Source organism: Canis lupus, chromosome 21, assembly GCF_048164855.1.
Source record: "Canis lupus baileyi chromosome 21, mCanLup2.hap1, whole genome shotgun sequence".
NCBI classification, from domain to species: domain Eukaryota; kingdom Metazoa; phylum Chordata; class Mammalia; order Carnivora; family Canidae; genus Canis; species Canis lupus.
This window is the reverse complement of record NC_132858.1, coordinates 3,410,807-3,430,246: the sequence shown is the minus strand read 5'-3', so window position 1 is coordinate 3,430,246 and position 19,440 is coordinate 3,410,807. Positions and strand designations below refer to the sequence as shown.

Genomic DNA, 19,440 nt, shown 5'->3' with positions numbered 1-19,440 from the left:
GGTTCCAGGGGGTGGGGTGGGCTGGGGCCTCCTCTGGGGCACAATGCTCTGGACTCTGCAGTTGAGATCTTGGAGTCCTCTTTTCCTGCCCCTCAACACTGTGCCTCAGGCCTAGCTTTCTCCTGGGGACCCGGCCATCCTGCTCCCCAGCCCCTGACAGCATCTCCTGGGGATTCTGGTTGCCCTACCTCCTTTCTCCCTAGCCTCTTGTAGCAGGGAGAGAAGACCCAGAAGCAGCCAGATAAAGTGCCCTAAGAAAGGACCCTTGGTAATGCCATCCATCACTGCCAGCCTCTTCTCCCGGGGGTGGGAGGAGGGGCTGATGCCACAGGTGGAGGTGGGGAGGGCTTACCCAGGCAGCCTGGGCACGGGGAAGGAGAAGAGATTTCAGACCTGGGAAATGGGGGCGGGGGGTGTGGGCTTAGGCTTTAGGGAGTGTACCCTCAGGCCAGGCTGGCTGGAGCCAGGGGTAGACAGGGCAGGGAACCGGCCTCCCCTTCACCAAGATGGCTGGTGCTGTCATGCCTGAGGGAGCCGAGCAGCTGGTTGCCGTGGTGACAGAGGGAGAGTGGCGCATGCTAATGAGGCTGCCTGGGAGCTGGGCAGTGGAAGGGTCTGCAAGGGGAGAGATGAGGCTCTGTCCCGCCCCATGCCGTCCTACAGGTCTGCGGGGCACAGAGGGCCAGACGTGGGGCACCCAGCTCCTGGGCCTGGGTCTCCAAGGATAGGAGCCTGCGGAGAAGGCTAGTTCTGTCTGGGAGAGTTGAGTAAAGGTTTAGGGCTCTGGGTCTGGCTCCTGGATTTAGGGGATTTGGAAGAAGATGCTAGTGGATCTCGGGTAAAGTTTGTAGGGGGCATTCAGAGCAAGGAATTAGACTCAGTCCAAATGCTTGGTCCTCGCCTGTTTTGTGGATAAAACCTGTGTCTTCCGGAGAGCTGTTCTATCCCGATGCAGCCCTTCCCAGCTGCGGTCCCCTCCCCCAATTGGCTTGGGGCGCAGAGGTGGGGGAGACCCATGCCTTTCCCCCAGAAGAAGTGAAGGGGGTGATGTGAACCTCTGCTCACGTCTTGCACAGGGTCCAGGCCTTTGCCCTGACCTCCTGGAGCACAGGCATCCTGGCCTCTGCTTTGTCTCAGAGGCACCTGGAGTTCTTTACCTTTATAATCCCACACTGGCCTGGCTTTTTGTCTCTGGGGCTGGCCACCCTCTCATTGCCACAGCGCTAGGGTGGTTTCCAAGGGCTGCTCCTTCCCGACCCTTTTGGCTAGAGACCTGGGACGCAGGGTAGGGGGCAGAGGGAGGGCCTGGCTGGTCATCTCAGGGAGCCCTGGGACCTGGGGCTGCCAGCCTTTCTGGGGGAGGGCTTTCTGTGGCTGGTGTTCCCCGAGGACTAGGATGCTGGTCCCATGGGCCAGATCTTTCCCCCTAAGGTTTAGGAAGGCCTGGGTCAGGGCTGAGCAGGCTTTTACAAGGGGCCAGGTAACTGGAAAAAAATATCCCAGCCCAGCTTGCCTGCAGTCTTGGAGATAGGCCTTCTGTTTCCCATTTTCCAAATCAAATCAGCTCTTTGCTCATTTCAGAGAGGGCCAGGCCAGAGTAAGGGGGTCCGTAGAGTAATTTTGACCTCTCAGAGAGCCAGACCTCCTGCCCATGGGCCTTGGCTGCCCTCTTTGTACTTGGTGTCTCAAAACGTGGGCCCTAGTCCCCTCATCAGGATCCAAGCTCAGGATCTCTGCTCCCGCGTTTCTGGTTCTCCTACCTGCTTCTGCTCTAACTTTATCCTGCAGAATCCGGGAGTGCAGCAATCTATATGGAGGTTATTGGTGGGAGGCAGCTGAGAGTTCTGGGGCCGGACAGATGCCTTTCTGAAGCCCACTTTGGTGGGAGATTCCTCCTAAGCCCAGGCCCCCTCGTACTCCCCTCCATCTTTTCTCCAGGCTCACCAGGGTGTGGGATGGGGTGGAGGGTGGGGTCGGAGGTCCCCCCTGCCCACTTAATCCCACGCTAACAGGACACTCTCTCTCTCTCCAGGTGGCTTTGATTTTTGTGTCGTGTTTTATTTTCTCCTCCATCCGAATCGTTTTTTCTCGTTGACTGTTTTTTTTTCTCTCCGCCTCCCGGAAGAAAAAAAAAAAAGAAAAAAAGAAAAAGGAAAAAGCAGCCCTCCCAGCCTCATGCTTCTCCTCCTTTTCCTTTTTTTTCCGGCAAGAAGAAAAAAAAGAAACCAAAATCTCCTCTCCCCCCTTGCAGTGACCCCCTGCCCCTACCCCTCCTCCCGTTCTGCCTGTAACCCCTTCACCCCCTTTGGTCCCCCCTTTCCTCTCTCTCTCACTCTCTCTCTCTTCCCCCCCTTATGCCCTCCACCCTGTTTCCGGCATCTGGGGGGGCCCCCTCCTCAGCTTCCGGGCTGGGGGCTTTCCCCTGATGCCTGTCACAAGTTAAAAAGGGTTTTTAAATTGTGGCAGCAAAAGCTTTTTTCTCCCCTCTCTCTGGCTGATTTTGATGACTCGTGTTTTCTTTGTTTCTTTCCCCTTTTCTTCTTTTTCTCTTCTTTTTTTTTTTTTCTCCTTTCTTTCTTTCTCCCCTTCCCCTTTCCAAGGTCCGGCTCACCTGACGTTAAACAGCGAAGGTATGGTTTGAAGTTCTGGTTTGGATTGGATTGGATTGGATTGCCCCCAACCTGCGACTGGATTTTCTGTTCCTCTCCCCGCCTCCTCTCCCTGCCTCCACCTGTCCCCCCTGCCTTCCTGCCCATCTTGCCCCCTGCCTCTGTCGTCTGTCTCTCCGTGTTCTGGGGACTGGGGTGCTGGGGTGGGGGGGGCTGGCCCCCATCTGTGCTCCCTTCTTCCCTTCCTCTGTCCTCCCTGCTGTGCTCCATCTGCCCTCACCCTCATCTCACCTTGGTTTCTGACATCAAGAGATGTTGCAACTCCTGCCGCTGTCTCCAGTCACCCTTTTGAGTTTTCCTGGTAGTGTATCTTCTTTTTCCCTTCTCATGGTGGTGTTTTATTTCCTTCCACCCATTCCGATCATTCTTTCTTTTCTGTGGACCCAAATTCAAAGAGAAAAGCATGGGCTGGAGGAAGAGACTTTTAGGCAGCCTCGCCGACCTCCCCCTGCGGCTGCGGGGTGTCCTCTCTATCCACAAGTGGCAGCGAAGAGGGGTGGGCAGGATAGTGGAGGTGCAGGACGCCCCCTTCGCACAGCTGTCCCACTGTCTGCCCTCACCAGTATCTCTTGACCCTGTTTGACAGATGAGGACTTTCAGGCCCAGAGAAATGAGGTGACTTGTTAGTGGGTAGATGACATTTAGTTGGTGGTACCATTGGGGTTGCTTCTCTGTTTTTAGCCTCCCTTCAAACAAGTCCCTACCATCTTCCAAAGACCTGGTGTTCAGCAAACCTGACGGCCCAGGAATCCTGACTGTAACTCCCCCACTCCCCAGCGCTGAGCTCTCCCAGGTCTCCTGATCATTGGTTCTTGAGCTCAGGTATCCAGATCCTTAAGCATTGCTCCCCATGCCCAGGGTGGTCCTCCATTAGGGCTCATTGTCCATAGGGAGTCTTTAGCCTGTAGGCAGGAGAGGCCTACCAGATGAAGACTGGGCTGCAGGGAGAGACTCAGATCTGGGATTTGGGATGGATTTAGGTTTGGGAAAATAGGGACCTGGGATTCTTGCAGGGATGTGAAATTATGGCAAGAACTGTGAGGGTAAGGGGACATCCCAAGGGGGTAGTCAGGACCCAATTGGTTCACTCACATACTTCTTGCCTCTCAATGCCTGGTTCTGGGGGTGTTGGCGGTGGCACACCTTTGCCATAGATGAAGACGCAGAGGATCCAGAGCCCTGCCCCTTCCTCTGAAAGGTCCACAGCCCACAGCTCAGCTGTTATTCTAGCTTTACTTCTGGGGTTGTGGGATTGAGGTAGAATAGGGGCCCTGACACAGACTATTAAACCTCATTCTTGAGGTCCTCATCCCCGGAAGCCATCCTACAGGGTCTGGCAATAGGTGTGGGGGCCTGGGAGCCAGACACTGAGTGCACAAGTCACTGGCAGGGGTGGGTGGAGAGCTCAAGCCAGTCTGGAACCCAGATGTGTGTGTCTGCGGGGGCTTCGGAGATGAGGCTTGGGGGTTGATGAGTGGGAAGTCATCCCTAAGAAAGGCCTTCCCCACATCCACGATAAGCTCCATCCAGGCAGAACCTCTGTTGGTGTGCAGTGCCCTGCTGAAGGCACAATGGAGGGACAAAGAACAGATGGAAACCATGGCCCTGCCCCTGGGAAGCCCCATGATCCGTTGGGCCAACAAGGGGACAAAGGTGATGTTAAGAGTGCTCTCTGCTGAGTGAACCAGGTGTAGATGGAGAATCAGGTTTGCCTTAAGGACAGGCAAAGAACACAAGAGGCCTTTGGTGTGTGAATCAAGAAGGTTTGGGAGGAGGGGAGCCTGTGTCAGGCTTTGGAAGGACTTGAGGAGCATGAACTCCTGCCCTGCAGGAGAAGGTGGGAGCGAAACCGCAGAGTGGGGAGGACAGTGAGCAAGATCCTGGAAGTGGAGGCTTGGGGACCCGCAGATCCGCAGGGCTGGCCTGTTTGCAAGTTCTTGGGAAAAAGATGCTCCTGAGCCAGCAGTGAGGCCCCCGGTCCTCCTGCAGTCTCCCCACCCCTGGGCAAAGGGCAGAAGTTGGTGGCTGTGGGGTCTCATGGGGTCTGTGGGGCTGATTTGGCTTGTCATCTGGCTCCTTCCCCAGAGGCCCTGGAACAAGTGAGTCCTCAGAACAATACCCTCTCCCCCACCCTCCAAGCGGACCTCTACCCTGGAGAGGGCCTTCCATCACCTCAAGGCTGGGGTGGGACTGGCTCAATAGTCCCCTGTGCCTGACTCCCCAATTCTGCTTCTCCAGTAGGGTCCTTACTGTTCTCCGAGGGGGGGGCCGGGAGAGGAGGAGCCGGCGATGTGCACCAGCCAACGAAAGGTCAGTGACCCCACGATCCCCAGAGAGCCCAGCCCTCACTCCTCACAGGCTAACTGCGGTTCCTGGGGGGCAGCTGAGTCAACAGAGGTGTACCCCTTTGCACCCCTTCTGAGGTCCACAGAGACTGCTGGGCCTGCATCCCTGGGACCTGCCCTGGTGTGAAGGGCCACAAACCTCCATTTCTTTCCTAAACCCCAGTTGTCCTAATAACCCTTTTCTGGAACACAGATGTCTTTTGGTGGCAGTTGTTCAGGTCTATCCCTGGGAACTATCTGGGAAGCAGGGTAAATCCCCCACTTAACCATCAAATTCTGGAAGCCTGTGAGGTGCCAGCAGCCTAGGGGATTCTGGTTAGGAGACATGGCATTTATAATATGTAGTATCACCTACATGAGCCTTCACCACCCTTTGCGGAAGGGTTCATTGCCCTGGGTTTACAGGTGGGGAAACTGATACTTGCTCGAGATGAGCCCCTGCAGCCAGCTTGAGGCCTTTCCATCCATCTCAGGGCTATATAGATTTTCAGCCACTTTCTGCACTGAGGCTGCCAGGCACTGGGGCTCTCGAGTCCTGTTTGTGTTCTGTAGCACTTGCCGTGCTGTTGGCTTGGGTTCCTGCCACCCCTGCCTTTCTCCCCACTGTTCGGTATCTCTGTCAGCCAACTCTTGAAAAAATGGCCGGGCCAGCCACACTGGAAGTCTCCCCTGAACTCTCCGGGCAAACCCACACACTGTTCCCTTTGTCTCCACGTCTACTTTATCACTCACCACCCTGCATCATAGCTGCCACTTCACCTGTTTGCCTCCCCCATCAGACTGAGCTTCCTGAGGGCAAGGGTTGGTTGTTGTCATCCGTATGCCCCTGGTGCTTTTACACAGCTCCTGGTACATATGTAGGCATGTGCTCAGCAATTTTCTTTTTTTTTTTTTAATTTTAATTTTATTTATTCATAGAGATGCAGAGAGAGAGAGAGAGAGAGGCAGAGACACAGGCAGAGGGAGAAGCAGGCTCCATGCAGGGAGCCTGACGTGGGACTCGATCCAGGGTCTCCAGGATCACACCCTGGGCTGCAGGCGGCGCTAAACCGCTGCGCCACCGGGGCTGCCCAGCAATTTTATTTTCAATGGGTGAATGGTCTCTGTTCTCGAGGGGCTCATTGACATTCTAGCAAATAACTACAAGAAAGCATGGTCCATGCAAAGTGTATGAAAAGTGCAGACTTTGTCCAGAGGAGTTAATTTATTCATTCATCTAGAGAGAGAGGCAGCATGCGTGCACACACAAAGTTACACACCAGTGCAAGAGTAGTTTATCAGCAAAATAGTTTGTAGTTTATGAAGCTTCATCCTGTCTGTTCTCTTTCTAGATGCCTCAGCAACCTGTAAGGTAGGCCGACGGTTAGTTCGCCTCTCTGTCCAGAGGAGAAAGCTGGGGTTTAGAGATTTGCCTCTTGGTCAAGGTCACCAAGCTGGGGGAAGAGCCGGCATTAGGCCCAGGTCTTCTTTCTCACATCCCACTTCCTCTCAAGGGAGCAGTACAAGATGTTACTAGGCAGTAAGTGCCAAATGAGCAGAACAGACAGCTGTAGTGCTTGAGAGTAGAGAGGGACGAAGGAGGGCTGGAGACCTTCCCGGAGGAGGGCTTTGAGCTGGGTCTGGAAAGGAGGCCGCCTGCTCTGTCCCTCAGGGCTCTTAGGAGTCCAGAACCGTAACAGTGGTCTCCAGCTGCATTCAGCTTGACGAGGGACACTTGTGAGGCTCCAAGCTCCCTGACCTTGGGAGGTGAGCAAGTATCAGCCCTGAACCCCCCTTCCGGTGCGGGGGTAGAGGAGGGTGCGGGGTGGGCATCAGAAGCTGCACTTGTTGCTCAAGCCCTGCTGGGAGTTGTAGTTCCCCGGGGGTCTGCAGGCAACGGTGGGGAAGAGCGCCCCCTGGTGCTGTGGGTCTGCCTCCTCCCAGGTCTGGTTTGTGCTCCCCTGAGCATCACAGGCATCCTTATGGCCACAGAGTCCTCCTCCCCACCCATCAATCCTTTGAGGTCCTGCCGCCCTCCTCCCCATTCAGGGTCTGTCTCTGTCCTCCCCACCATCCTTAGGTTGTCTCGTTTACATTTGCTCATCTCCTTTTTGTCCCTCTCTTCCAATATTTACCCGGGTCTCTCTGGCTGCTCCAAGTCTCTTTCCATCTCTGGGCCTATCTGGGTTGGTGGCGGTGGCGACGGGAATTGGAGAACACATAGACGCCTCCGAATCCACGGTTGGCCTTGCCTCCTCTCCTAGGAGATCCGAGGCAGAGCCCAGAAGACTCGAGGAATGGCCCCGTTTCTTCATTTTGCCTTGGCAGCTGTGGTCCAGCCTCTGGCCCTCCTCTCTGGTCTCTTTTGTTCTGTCCCAATCACTTTTTCACGTGATTGCTTTATTCTTTCTTTCTGTTTGACTGTCCCTTTAATGATCATTACTTTGACTGCAGTGAAGGTGAGGAAATGGGAGGGGAGGCCTGGCTTCCGGGAAGGACTAGTATGTGTGGCAGGCCCAAGGTCAGACGCACTCCCTGCTCTGGTCCTCCCCCCACCTCCCCCAGGGCCTGGGCAGTGGGCCTGGTTGCTATGGAAACGGCCAGCTCCCCCCCAAAGCCTTGGCTTTCATTCCCTTGAGGCCCCTGCCCCCTCTCCGGCTGGCCCTATTCCGTCACCCTCACCTGTTCCCCCCTCAGCGTGCTGCTTGTCTTAAACCAGACTGCTTCGCTCTATCACCTCTTGCTTCGTCCATTTCCCTTCTGTCCCCCGTGGCCATTTTTCCCCTTCTCTGTGGTCTCCCTCTTCAATGCCCTTCTTCCCCATGTCCCCTTTCTGTCTCTGCCCGACTCCCCTTGGCTTTCTGGCCCTTCGCGCTGGAGCCTGAAGGTAGGCAGAGCGGGGTTCCAACTGTCCCTGGGGTGCTTATGCCCCCACCAGCCTTGCTGCCCTGTGGCCTCAGGAAACCGGGCCTTGCCAGCTGCAGTGAGTGCGGTGCCAGGCTCTGGGGCAGCAGCTGGGGCCTTGGCATCCGGAGGCAGTGAGGATGGAGTCTGTGGGCAGTCTGCCCAGAGGGAGAGAAGCAGGGCTGTTGTGCGCCGGGGAGGGGCATTTGCAGAAAGTGCACCCGGGTTGCCGCCGCTCTTGCACGTGGTGCTTGCTTCTGTGGCCTGGCTCACAGAAGCGCAGGTGTCTTCTGAGGGCTGTGCGTGCGCCCTGGCGTTGCGCCCTGTTCCTTCCTGGGCCTGGTGGCTGATACTGAGCCCCCCTGCGCTGCATGCAGGCGTGATGCCAGCCATCGCCATCCCCATCCACCACTGTGTGCTGGGGAGAAGTGAGTCACTGTCATAGTCCAGGTCCTCTGTTCAGCCCTGACTCCGCATCCCATCCTCTTCCTTCTGTGTGTGCTCTAGCTTGTGAAGATGTGGGGCTGCGACCCCCACTTCCCTCCACACAGCTATTGTCCTGCCACTTGTCACCCATTTACAGAATGTTACAAATCTCTAAGGTTCTCCCAGTCTTTTTGTCTTTTTTTTTGCTTCTGCTTGAAAAGTGCCTATGGAGGGAGCCCTATGTTGGGTGCTTACACACAGACACAGATGTACACCCACATGCACGCACACACGCATGAGACCTGAGCCATCTGCTGGCACTCAGGGGTCCTACTCCTGCCTTCTGGGGCCCCTCCTGGGGCCTGTCTGCACTGTCCTCTCGGGTCGGACTAGAAGATGGGGCTGGGGCTGGTAGCTGGCGTGAGGCCATCTGTATGAGCCCCACCCCCTGACCCACTGCTTCCTGGTGCACGTTACCACCACATGCATTGTCTTCCTGTGTGTCGTCCTCATGCTCCACCCCACCATTCCCTGTCCTCCTTTTCTGCTCCCTGCTGCCTGACAGGCCGGCTGGCCCCATCCCCCCCATGTGAGGCCTGAAACTGCCCCAGGCATTGAGAGTGGCCTTCACTGGAGAAGAGGCAGGAGTGGGAGGTGGGCTGCACGCAGGAGACCCTTGGTACCCCAGCCTTAGTGGAGGCACTCCAGAGAGAAGTCAGGTGGAGCCTCTTATTTCACTTCCACATCCCTTTGTTCAGGGGCGCGACCAATGGAGGATTCGGGCCCTGTGGCAGCTAAATTGTCAGCTGCCAGTGTGAGAGCCACTTAACAGTCTCCTGCTTTGGAAATGGACAGGGGCGAAGCAGACTTCTGACAGTTAAGACAGCTGGGTCCAGAGAAGAGGATGGACAGGCTGGGGGATGGGAGAGGGGCTGAGCTTGCAGATGGGCCTGCGGGACTCCAGCCAGTGGCCAGGCGACATGCCCTGGGGCTGCTGGAGGGGCAGAGGGCGAGCTGGTGCGCCCTGCCCCACTCAGGCTCTCCCATTTCCCCACACCACGGCATCCAGGCAAGGAGGAGTTTGTGGCGACCTTCAAAGGCAATGAGTTCTTCTGCTACGACCTGTCGCATAACCCGATCCAGAGCAGCACGGACGAGATCACTCTGGCCTTCCGCACCCTGCAGCGCAACGGGCTGATGCTGCACACGGGCAAGTCGGCCGACTACGTCAACCTGTCCCTCAAGTCTGGGGCTGTCTGGCTGGTCATCAACCTGGGCTCAGGAGCCTTCGAGGCCCTTGTGGAACCTGTCAATGGCAAGTTCAACGACAACGCCTGGCACGACGTCCGGGTCACCCGAAACCTGCGCCAGGTAGGGGGAGCAAGAAGGAGGCCGGGGGACAGCTGTGCTGGGGCAGAATGGGGGTGTGGGGAGGGGGCAGCCTGCACTGTGGGTGTGAGGCGTCAGGGCCAGGCCGCGAGGTGTGGTTCTGGAGAAGTTTGAGGCTTGCGTTGTGAGGGCCCAGGGGCGCAGGGCAATGGGCGGGCTGCAAGCACCAGGAAGCTGAGCTGAGAGGAGGCTGCAGAGCTGCCCAAGGCTGGGGCTTGAGGGAAGGGACAGGGTCTGGCTCACGCTGGTGGCAGTGGCCAGGGTTTCAAGGGCCCTGGACTAAGAAGTCAGGTGACCCAGCAGGAGGGCAACTGGGGAGATGGAAGAATGGGTAGAGCATGGGAGGGTGAAGTCCTGGGAGCCTGTGGGAAGGCTCTGGCCTGGCGGAGTAGCTGTGGGTACCCTGAGTCTAGGGCAGAAAGGCGCAGATGAAAGCCTGGGGTCTGCAGGGGGACAGAATGTGGCCCACCTTCAGGTGGGGTCTTTCCAGGGCAGAGGCAGAGATGGGGTCTGGGCAAAGTGGAAGTGCAGGAGGTGTGAGGGAGAGCAGTACTGCAGAGCATGTTTGGCTCCACCTCTCCTCTGGGCAACACACTTCCTTCTTTCCCTTCCCTGTGGGCTCACCAGCCCCTGGCTATCTTTCTATGGCTCCCAGGCCCCTTGCAGGAGCCCAAGGAAGACTCTTGGGTCAGCCCTTGAAGGATGAGATTCCTCTCTGCGGAGGTCCCTTGGCTTTGGCTCCCACATGGACTGCCTGGAGAGGGCATAAGCTCTGTAGTCCTAGAGGGGCCCTCTGTAGCACTTATACAACCTGGGGGTGCTACGGCAGCTGAGGCCATCTCTGGCCAGGCTTCTGCTGGTCCTCTTAGCACCCCCCCCCCCAGCTTGTTTCTGGCACTGACAAATTCCTGCCTCTAGCAGAGTCCATGCCAGACCCTTCTACGAAATAAGAGCGAGGCTGCTGTGCGTGCAGGTGGTGCCTGTCTCCACCTTCGGACTCCTTTCTCTGTTCACTTGGGCAGGGGCCGGGGCTCAGGCTTTTCTCTGCTCCTTTTCTCTAGGATGCACTGCTTTTTCTCACAGCCGGTGGCAGGACAGCTTGTTCAGCTCCACTTCTTGCAAGCTGAGTGCCGCCAGGGATGGAGACCATCTCTGTCCCAGGAGGCACCACTGCTGCTGGGTTAGGGCCTCCTTTTGCTTAGCCATCCTCTCTGGGCTTCCTAGATCTAGCTGTGCGACAGCTAACCTTCCTCTGCCTCTGCTCCTTGTCACTGTCCCTGCCAGGCTCCTCCTCCTCCCCTTCCTCCTAGAAAGGCTTCTCAGTGGGAGTAGGGATGCTGGCAACCTCATACTCTTTTCCCTCTACTCTTCCCCACTGCTGAGTGATGACCTAATGGGGGACCTTCCTCCCCTTGCTGTGAGGACTCTGTGGTGAATCGTGCTGTTCTTTCCCAAGCCTGTTGCTCCCTGTTGCAGTGGGGCTCCGACCTGTGTGCCTGTCCTCATTGCTCCTCATGCTCTGAGGAGTGCCATGCTCAGGGTGAGAGGGCTGCTCAGTGCAGTGCCTTGCTTCGTGTCACATCATTCTCTGACCCCATCAGAGGGCTGCCCTGGTTGTCACTATTGTCTGAGTAAACCTGAGTGCATCATGTATAGTTGTTATACTTGTCGGTGCAAAACACATGGCACCTACTGGGGGGACGGGGCAGGGGTAGGGGGAGTTGCTCTTGTGCTCCTTGCTGGTTTTCCCTCTGCAGGACCAGGGCTGTCACCCAGTACTGACTCTGGCACCCCGCTGCAAGCCCACATGTTGCTGGTCAACAAACATGTTGTACGTTCACGATGCTACAGAAGGGAAAAAGGACAGTCCCTCCCCACCTGGTTCTCCAGCTCTCAAGGAGACTGGATGAGTCTGTTAAAAGTGAGCAGAGCAAAGCTATTCAAGTGCCAAGTGAGCAGCAGGGACCTTAAAAGTTCTAGGAATTTGAGAGGCACTGAGAGGAGGGTGAAGTCTGTGGCTAGGGGAGGCAGGAAAGCCACACACGGTGGGCAAGGTCTGGCCTCAACAACACTGAGTGTTGACAGTGACCCGGAGTGGCCTCTTTTGCGGCTCCAGAGTCCGGGGATCAGGCTGGTAACTGCTGGAAACCACTTCCCCCAGCGCCTTTGACGATGAGTCAGAGCAGAGCCTGGTCCTGGCAACCCCGAACACAGGCCTGCAGGCCAGAGAGGGTGTCTGCATAGAGTTGGATTGAGAGTGCTCTTTAGGAAGGGTTTCTGGAGGGATCCGCGTCCCCACATGCGAGGTACAGTCCTGTCTGGGTCACTGACAATCACCGAGAAGGTCAGCCTCGGGACTGCACTCTGGATGCAGTGTCCTCCCTCGAGGCCCAGCCTGTAGCCAAGTCCATTCCCGGCAGACCTTTTGAACCCCTGCCTGTTCTTCAGGGCTTCTCAGAACAAGTGACTGGGTCCTGTCATCCCTCGAGCTGTGCTTCTCGACCAAGGACAGTGTGTCCCCTCAGGAGACACTGCCGATGAGACAGCTGCGTCCTAGCCTTGTCATCATGTTCCTTCCGCGTGGTCAATATGTGTGTTCGTTCTCTCTACCGGGTGGTACGTTCCTTGACGGCTTAAAACCAGCTAACTAGTGAGCATGTGTAGTTGTTTCTGGAGCGGTTTTTCTAGTTCGTTTAGTCTCTTTCTTGAAGCTGGTTAGACACGAGGTTCTGGGTACGACGACCCAGCGGCTCTATTTCACACAAACAGCGAACTGCTTCTGATGCCTTGGGAGTACCTCCTCTTCCCTTACAAAGCTGGAGGAAAGCCTCTCCCTCCAGCCCTCTGGATTGTTCAGGACTCTGTCCCCCCTCCTTGTTTTTTACAGTGTTTCTCAGAAGACACTGGCATATCTCTTTTCTCTTACGAACCTTGCCTAAGTTTCATGAACGATCCTGTGAGGTGAGACATAGTCCCATTTTATCAATTAGCAAATCGAGACTCCGCACCTTCGAGAACTTGCCCCCAGTGATCCATTTAGGAGATGGTAGAACCAGAACTCTGTTTGACCTCAAAGCCGTGCCCATTTTTCTGCCTCCCAGGGAGAGCCTGGTGGTTGTCACTGGTGCAAAATGCAAAGACTGCTCTAATTTGTCATTTGTATGGTGGATCTGCCATTCCTGGATGTGCCCAAATCTTGAAACATCTGAGCATTTGGCGTATCTCTCTGAAAAACGGGCACCCCCCATCCCTGCATAGAGGGAGCACCTCTTTGTCCCGAGCTCCTCTTGCTCACGCTTCACAAAGGTTGCCTGCCTCCAGGTTTCTGTGATTTATGATTTGTGTGCAGAGTTCCTGTTTTGGCTGTCTTAAGGGTAAAGGGCCCTCTGTTTCTGTGGGTGGGGAAAAGCTTTACCCTGTGGGCTAGTGGGATTCCTCAGTATTCCCTATCCTGGCATCGGGAAGGCACGGCCTCCTGGGTACCCCTTTCACATGCTCCACTCTGGTTGATTTGGCCACCGTCGCCATGGCTTTTGGTTTCTGGGCCCTCCCCTGCCTCTCCTACTCCAACCTTGCTATTTCTCAGAGGAAGCCAGGATGTCTTGAATTAGTAGAAGGTCCAGACTTTGAATCACATCTCTTTCCTCTCAATTCTGTCTCTGAATTTGCCATTCTACTTGTTAGAAATGAAAGTTGTCCCAAGAAAGTTGAAAACTGCTTTTTTTTCCCCTTTCTTATTTTAGTCTCCACAACTAATTCTAGTTGTGGTAGTTGGATTTTTACCACCAACCCTGCCCCCTGCTCCCACCTTTTTCTTCTGCCTTGCTTGACTGGTCAGTGATACCGGACAACTCTTACTTTTTTGGGTGCAATTTAGCTGCCCTGAAACTAATTGTCCCTTGTCCTGACTGGTTGGCCTCTTCACTTGGTGACAGTCCTGCCAGCTGGCAGTATTAATCCGCATATCCTGGGTTAGCCCGTTGCACCAGTCACTGCACCTGACATTAGACTCTTTCTTGCCTTCCTGTTATGTGAACCGCCTCGGCATCACTAATAATTGATATTGGTTATTCGGCACTTTTTCTAGCTGCTAAATATCGAATTCTGTTATTTTTCATTATATGAGGCCCTTATTAATTGTCTTTCTGAATTAGTCTGTGCCCACTGGTTATAATAATGCTGTAATTAATGGATCTGTCCCTAGAATACTTCTTGAAATCACACTCTTGGATGTGCAATTTAGTGTTTAATGGACATCAAGCAATAGTGTCCCACCATCTCTGATATGCTCAGTGAAGCCACCTCGGTCCTTTTGATTTCTCTTCCACAAAGACAAGGGTTATGTGGGAAGTGATTGTTGCCTCTGCCTTTGGCCTTGAGAAGAGAAAATAAACAGAGCCACGTGGGGGTGGGGACTCTAGAGACTGGGATACAGAAGAGGCAGGTTTATAGCTTAGGGAGGTGTAAGGAGTTTTAGAGAAGGGTGGGCCTCTGTGTTCCTTTTTATGTTGTGGTGTGTGGGGGATATGGATTTCTGGTCCTGACTGTGGGGAGTGGAGGCTCAGGGGGGCTGTGGGTGTGCATGGAAGGAGGCAGGGCTGCTGGGGAAGCCTTACCAATTCCAGGGATTTGCAAGGGGTGGGGTGGTGGGGGTGGGGCACTTAACTCCAGTATGGATGGTTGTGCAGAGGAGTATAAGAGAATGAGGCTGTTTGAAGAACCTGGGGAACTTTTGCAGGGGGTGGGGGTAGGGGATGGACCCTGGAAAGTCAAATTAGGCAGGGAGGAGGGATCAGCTATGAGCGGGAGAGCGGGAGAGCGGGAGGAGAGGGAGGAGAGGGAGGCGGATTGGGGATTAGATATGCTGTGAAAGTTTGCCCTCTGCCAGCCCATGGAGGGCAAGGTTTCCTTTTCCCTGTTCTGGTGGCAACTCTATCTCTCTTCTTTTCTCAAGGAAGAGAAACAGTAAAGGAGGAGCTGCCCCCTCCCCTCCATGACTCCCTGGATCAATTTGCCTATCCTCCATCCCCAGGAAAAGCAGACCCCTAGATCCCTTCCTATACTCCTTGTGAAACCTTTTCACTTTGCCTCCAAATGAGATTGTCTCTCATTCTAGCCAGTCCTGTGATTCTCTAGGGGGCATTGGCCACTCTTCTCCCAGCCTGACAGCCAGCTGGCCCATCACCAACCAGTTAACCCATTAACTCGATATGGTCACTGATCAGCCAGTTGGCCAGTTCTCTAGAAAGCCATCTGGTTGACCAGTTAGCCAACAACCCATTGTCCATTACCCAAGTCAACAGCCCATCCCTTTCTCGCACCCCTTGTCCCTCCTCCCTCCTTTCCCTCAACTCCCTAACATTTCAGCTGAAAGGACTTACTAATACTGCATAATTGGGTCTGCTTCTTAACCCCCTGCCTTCCCTCTCTCACCCTCTGTTGGAAAACCCCGTTGCCGACTCTGTGTGTGTTACTAACACGCTTATAACCCCCGGGGGACCAAGGGATGGGCAGGGACAGGTGGGGTGAGGTATGAGTGAAAAACCGAACTAACCTTTCTGTCTCATTGCGGAATGTCAGCCATCTTTAAGTCTTTGCTTTCCTGGTCCAGTTCTTTTGTTATTTTCTTCTCTACTAACCAAGGTCTTTAACTGTTCCCCTTCTCTGCAGCCGGCTCTTCCGGGAGGTGGGTGGACTGGGGAGCAGAGGAATCCAGAGGAGGGGTTTTGGAGGGGGGATTGGGAGAAGGGATTTAATTTTTGTGTGTGTTTTATTTCTCCCTCCCATTATAATTTAATTTTCTTTGAACAAAATACTTCAGTGGAGCCTAAGGTGGGAGGGTCTGAACAACCAGCCAAATATATATGGATATATATTTTTCCTCCTTCCTTGAGTTTCACAGTTGGTCATTTTATTTTTCTTTTCTTTTCGTTCTGTTCTTTCGTTGTTGTCTTTGTTGTTGTTGTTGTTGTTTTTTTTGACCCCCCCACCCCTCCCCCATATCTCCGGTGAAGCACGCAGGGATTGGACACGCTATGGTAAACAAACTGCATTATCTGGTAGATATCACTCTAATTGTCTTACCGTTTGGTTTGCCGTGGGTTTTTTTAACTGTTCGATTCTCCCTCTTTTGTTTCCTTTCCCCGTTTGGTTTTGGTTGTTTTGCTCTTCTGATTGTTTTTGGCGTCCTGGACAATCTTTAGATTTTTGCTTCTCTCTCTTTGAGTTTTCCTCTTTCCCTTTGCTTTCTTTTTTTGGTCCAAACTCAAATCCAAAAGACAAATGGAAATCAAGGAATTTGGCCTGTCCCTGCCCTAACCCTGACTCCTGAATTCAGATTCTTGGCCAGAGAGACCTGGGGGCAGGCCCCATGTTCATCGGCTCTGGTTAGACCAGCCCCGATGCCAGGCTGCTTATTTCTTTCTATTGCTTTATTTTGTTTCTCCCGCCCCCTCCCCCCTGCTCCCTTGTTTTTTTCTCTTTGATTTAGTTTCTTTCTTGGTCTCCTGAAAATCCATGGAAAACACCATCCCATGACATGCTATGCTCTGCTCACTGTCAGCTCCCGGACAGGGCCCTCGAGTTGGGAGTGGGGGCTGGGGGCGGGCCTCCAGTGGCAGCCAGCTGGGCAGGTTCCCCGGGGTGGGGGATGGCCCTGGGAGATGCCGAGTGGCCTGGGACCAGTCCAGAGCTCCTGCAGAGCAGCAGTTCATACGAGTTTGGGGGGCCTGTCCCAGGCTGGCTACCACGGAAGAGGTGACATCCCCTCCCTCACTCCTCAGCCTTGAGGGTTTGTGGTTCTATCTCCCCCCCTACATTTGCATGGCATGAATGGTCTTCTCCCCCCAGGAGGGATAGTGGCCAGTTTCCCCCACCGCGCTGCTGTTCTGACTAACACTGTGTTTCACACTGTCTTCCTCCCCTCCCATCTCCCCTGACCTCCGTCCCCTGCTTGTCCTGCATGGCCTCTGATGGGGTCGTTACCTTCCCAGGTGAGGGGATGAGAGGAGGAGTGCAGCAGGGCTGAGGTTGGGCTAGTTGTTGCCAAACTCCTCTGCTCGGGTTGGGCTCAGTTCCGGTGAGTGTCAGTGTGGGTGTCTGTGTAAACGCAGCTGGTGTGTGTTGGTGTGTGGGTGCGACTGTGTGTAAATGTTGGTGTGACATTTAGGGGGTGTTAGTGGGAGACTGTGCTGTGTGTCTGTGGGCTTCCACTGGTGACTCCACACACGTGTAAATGCTGGTGTGAACGGCGGGCTACGGGCTAGAATGGAGGCAGGCAGTGGGCGCTGGCCCTTATGTCCGGGGACACGATGGGCAGGAGCAGAGCAGGAGCAGAGTAGGAGCTGGGGCTGGCCCCTTGCTCCCCGCCTCGCCTGGGGGTGGGGGGGTGGGGTGTGCCTGCTGCAGGCTGTGCTGTGTGACATCCCCTGGGATTCCCTCGGGCCTGCCCATCCCGGCTCTGCAGCAGCAGGCAGTTAGTCATCGCCTATTAATAATGCAGAGTGATTGAGCACCAGGCTGGGGACCCTGCAGATGGACGTGTCTGTTCCCATGGGGCCCACGCTACTTGGGGCAGCTGCCTGGCCTGCCCAGCCTCCCCGATCTGTGAGGCTGCCTGGCTGGCTGGTGACAAGGGAAGCTTGCTAGCTGGGGCTCCCAGTCTGAGTGGCTCCGCCACCTCCCTAGGAGGCTCGACCTCTGAGGCTACGTCTGACCTGTCCTGATGCTTCCGCAGGCTGTATTTCCCTGTACCCACAGACACGTGGTGACTCTGTGCTCTGCCCTGTCCCTAAGGCAGTGCCCACAGCCATAGCCATCTCAGTGCTCCCCAATCCAAAACCTCATCTGCTCATTCCCAATCATCCTGGTGTTCCTGTACAACGGTGCAGTGTCCCAGCGCCATCCCTTCCACGGGCTCTGCTCTCCGGCTGCTGCTTCTAGAAGTTAGCTGCTGTCCACCCCCTTAGGCCAGGCCAGAGGCTGAGCATTTGGACAGCGTTTCTATACAGAGTTTCACTGAACAGCCAACCTGTGGCTTTGGGGACAAAAAGGAGGCAAAATAAACTCCTGTGGCACACCCCAAACACCTGGGGAATTCCCTCCGAGAATTAGGACTCTGTAGACTTTCCTTCTGGTCTTGATTCAGTTAAAAATTGACCACATGGACTTGGGCCAAAGGTCTGTTTCCTCATCTTCTGAATAGCTGATAATATACCTGCATTGCCTATTTCATGGGGTCAATGTGAAGATCAAGTAGGGCAATGGAAGTGAAAGCATCTGTGCTCTGTAAAGGAAATTATAATTTTATTAATCTTTATAACATGTTAACTGATTATCTGTCTCAGTGTTTCCAGGGTGAGGATGTTTTTGTAAAGAAGTGATTCCTTCCCATAGCAAGCCCTAGAGAATACAGTGTCTCTGGACCCACTGGAGATCCTGTTCCCATCCCTTCTTAGGAATCAGTCTCGGGATGCCTGGGTGGCTCAGCGGTTGAGCATCTGTCTTGGGCCCAGGGCATGATCCCGGAGTCCTGGGATAGGGTTCCACATCGGGCTCCCTGCATGGAGCCTGCTTTTCTAAGTCTTTACCTCTCTCTCTGTGTCTCTCATGAATAAATAAATAAAATCTTAAAAAAAAAAAAAAAAGGGAATCAGTCTCAAAAATAATAGCACAAAACCCCAGAATGTCTCAGGAATTGGCCTGGGGAGGAGGGCAAAAGATGGAGGAATGCAGTTACATTGGTTAAGAGGCAAACAGCGATGTCTGGTTTCAGCCTTGGCAAGGAAAGTTCCTACTAAATTCTAAGTTTTTAAAGTCCACAGTGTGAACATCATGGCTTGATGACCAGGGTTGATTGCCTCCCAATGGCCTGAGTCACCTCATAAACTCTTGAAAATTTGTCCCCGGGAATCAGCACTTTCGGGTGAGGACTGGAGTCAGAGCATGGGGCCCCAAAAGAGATGGGGTTCACCCTGTTCTTACTCCCACGCATTCCTCAGCCCCAGTTCCAGGTGATTTTAAATTTATTTTTACTAACTCATTTTTATATGGTCTCTTTTCTTGTTATTTGAGTGCTTCTCCTTGGTGGAGAGGGTGGATACAGACCAAAGAGGCCAATCCTTTGAGAGGTTTGGGTCAAGTTGTGTCAGGACGATGGAAGTTTTCTTATAAAAATAATAATTTTTTTGCTCACACACTGGGGTCTTTGATTCTCCTAAATAGCTCTCACATCCTGAATATAATTTATTTTTTTTATTTTAAAAAATATTTTATTTATTTATTTGACACAGACAGAGAGAGCACAGAGAGGAGAGGCAGGCAGAGGGAGAGGGAGAAGCAGGCTCCCTGTGACGTGAGTCCTGATGTAGGACTGGATCCCAGGACCCTGAGATCATGACTTGAGCCGCAGGTAGATGCTTAACCGACTGAGCCACCCAGGTGCCCTGAATATTTTTTTTTTTTTAAGATTTATTTATTTATTTATTTATTTATTTATTTATTTATTTATTTATTTATTTATGATAGACATAGAGAGAGAGAGGCAGAGACACAGGAGGAGGGAGAAGCAGGCTCCATGCTGGGAGCCTGATGCGGGACTCGATCCCGGGACTCCAGGATCGCGTCCTGGGCCAAAGGCAGGCGCTAAACCTCTGAGCCACCCATTTATCCCCTAGGTGCCCTGAATATAATATAAACTTGACAAATGCCTAGATTGAGGTATCAGGCAG

At 54.1% G+C, this 19,440-nt stretch overlaps 1 protein-coding gene and 1 long non-coding RNA gene across 17 annotated transcripts in view; one reads left to right on the top strand and one right to left on the bottom strand.

Annotated features, from left to right (window-relative positions):
- The window catches only part of NRXN2 (neurexin 2), a 96,852-nt gene that overhangs the window by 13,878 nt on the left and 63,534 nt on the right, over positions 1-19,440 (top strand). For 7 of the 16 annotated variants that reach the window (XM_072789727.1, XM_072789730.1, XM_072789724.1 and 4 more), the window contains exons 3-6: positions 2,601-2,630; positions 4,908-4,979; positions 9,393-9,694; positions 15,727-15,771. In XM_072789727.1, coding sequence (XP_072645828.1) covers positions 2,601-2,630; positions 4,908-4,979; positions 9,393-9,694; positions 15,727-15,771 — 449 coding nt within the window. The remainder of the gene's footprint in view (positions 1-2,600; positions 2,631-4,907; positions 4,980-9,392; positions 9,695-15,726; positions 15,772-19,440) is intronic. The other 9 variants (XM_072789736.1, XM_072789731.1, XM_072789725.1 and 6 more) reach the window with 7 other exon arrangements.
- Positions 5,891-8,127, bottom strand: LOC140612387 (uncharacterized). Its single transcript, XR_012013636.1, has 2 exons — positions 7,129-8,127; positions 5,891-6,358 (listed from the first exon to the last, which is right to left on the bottom strand). It is a non-coding gene; the product is annotated as an uncharacterized lncRNA (long non-coding RNA).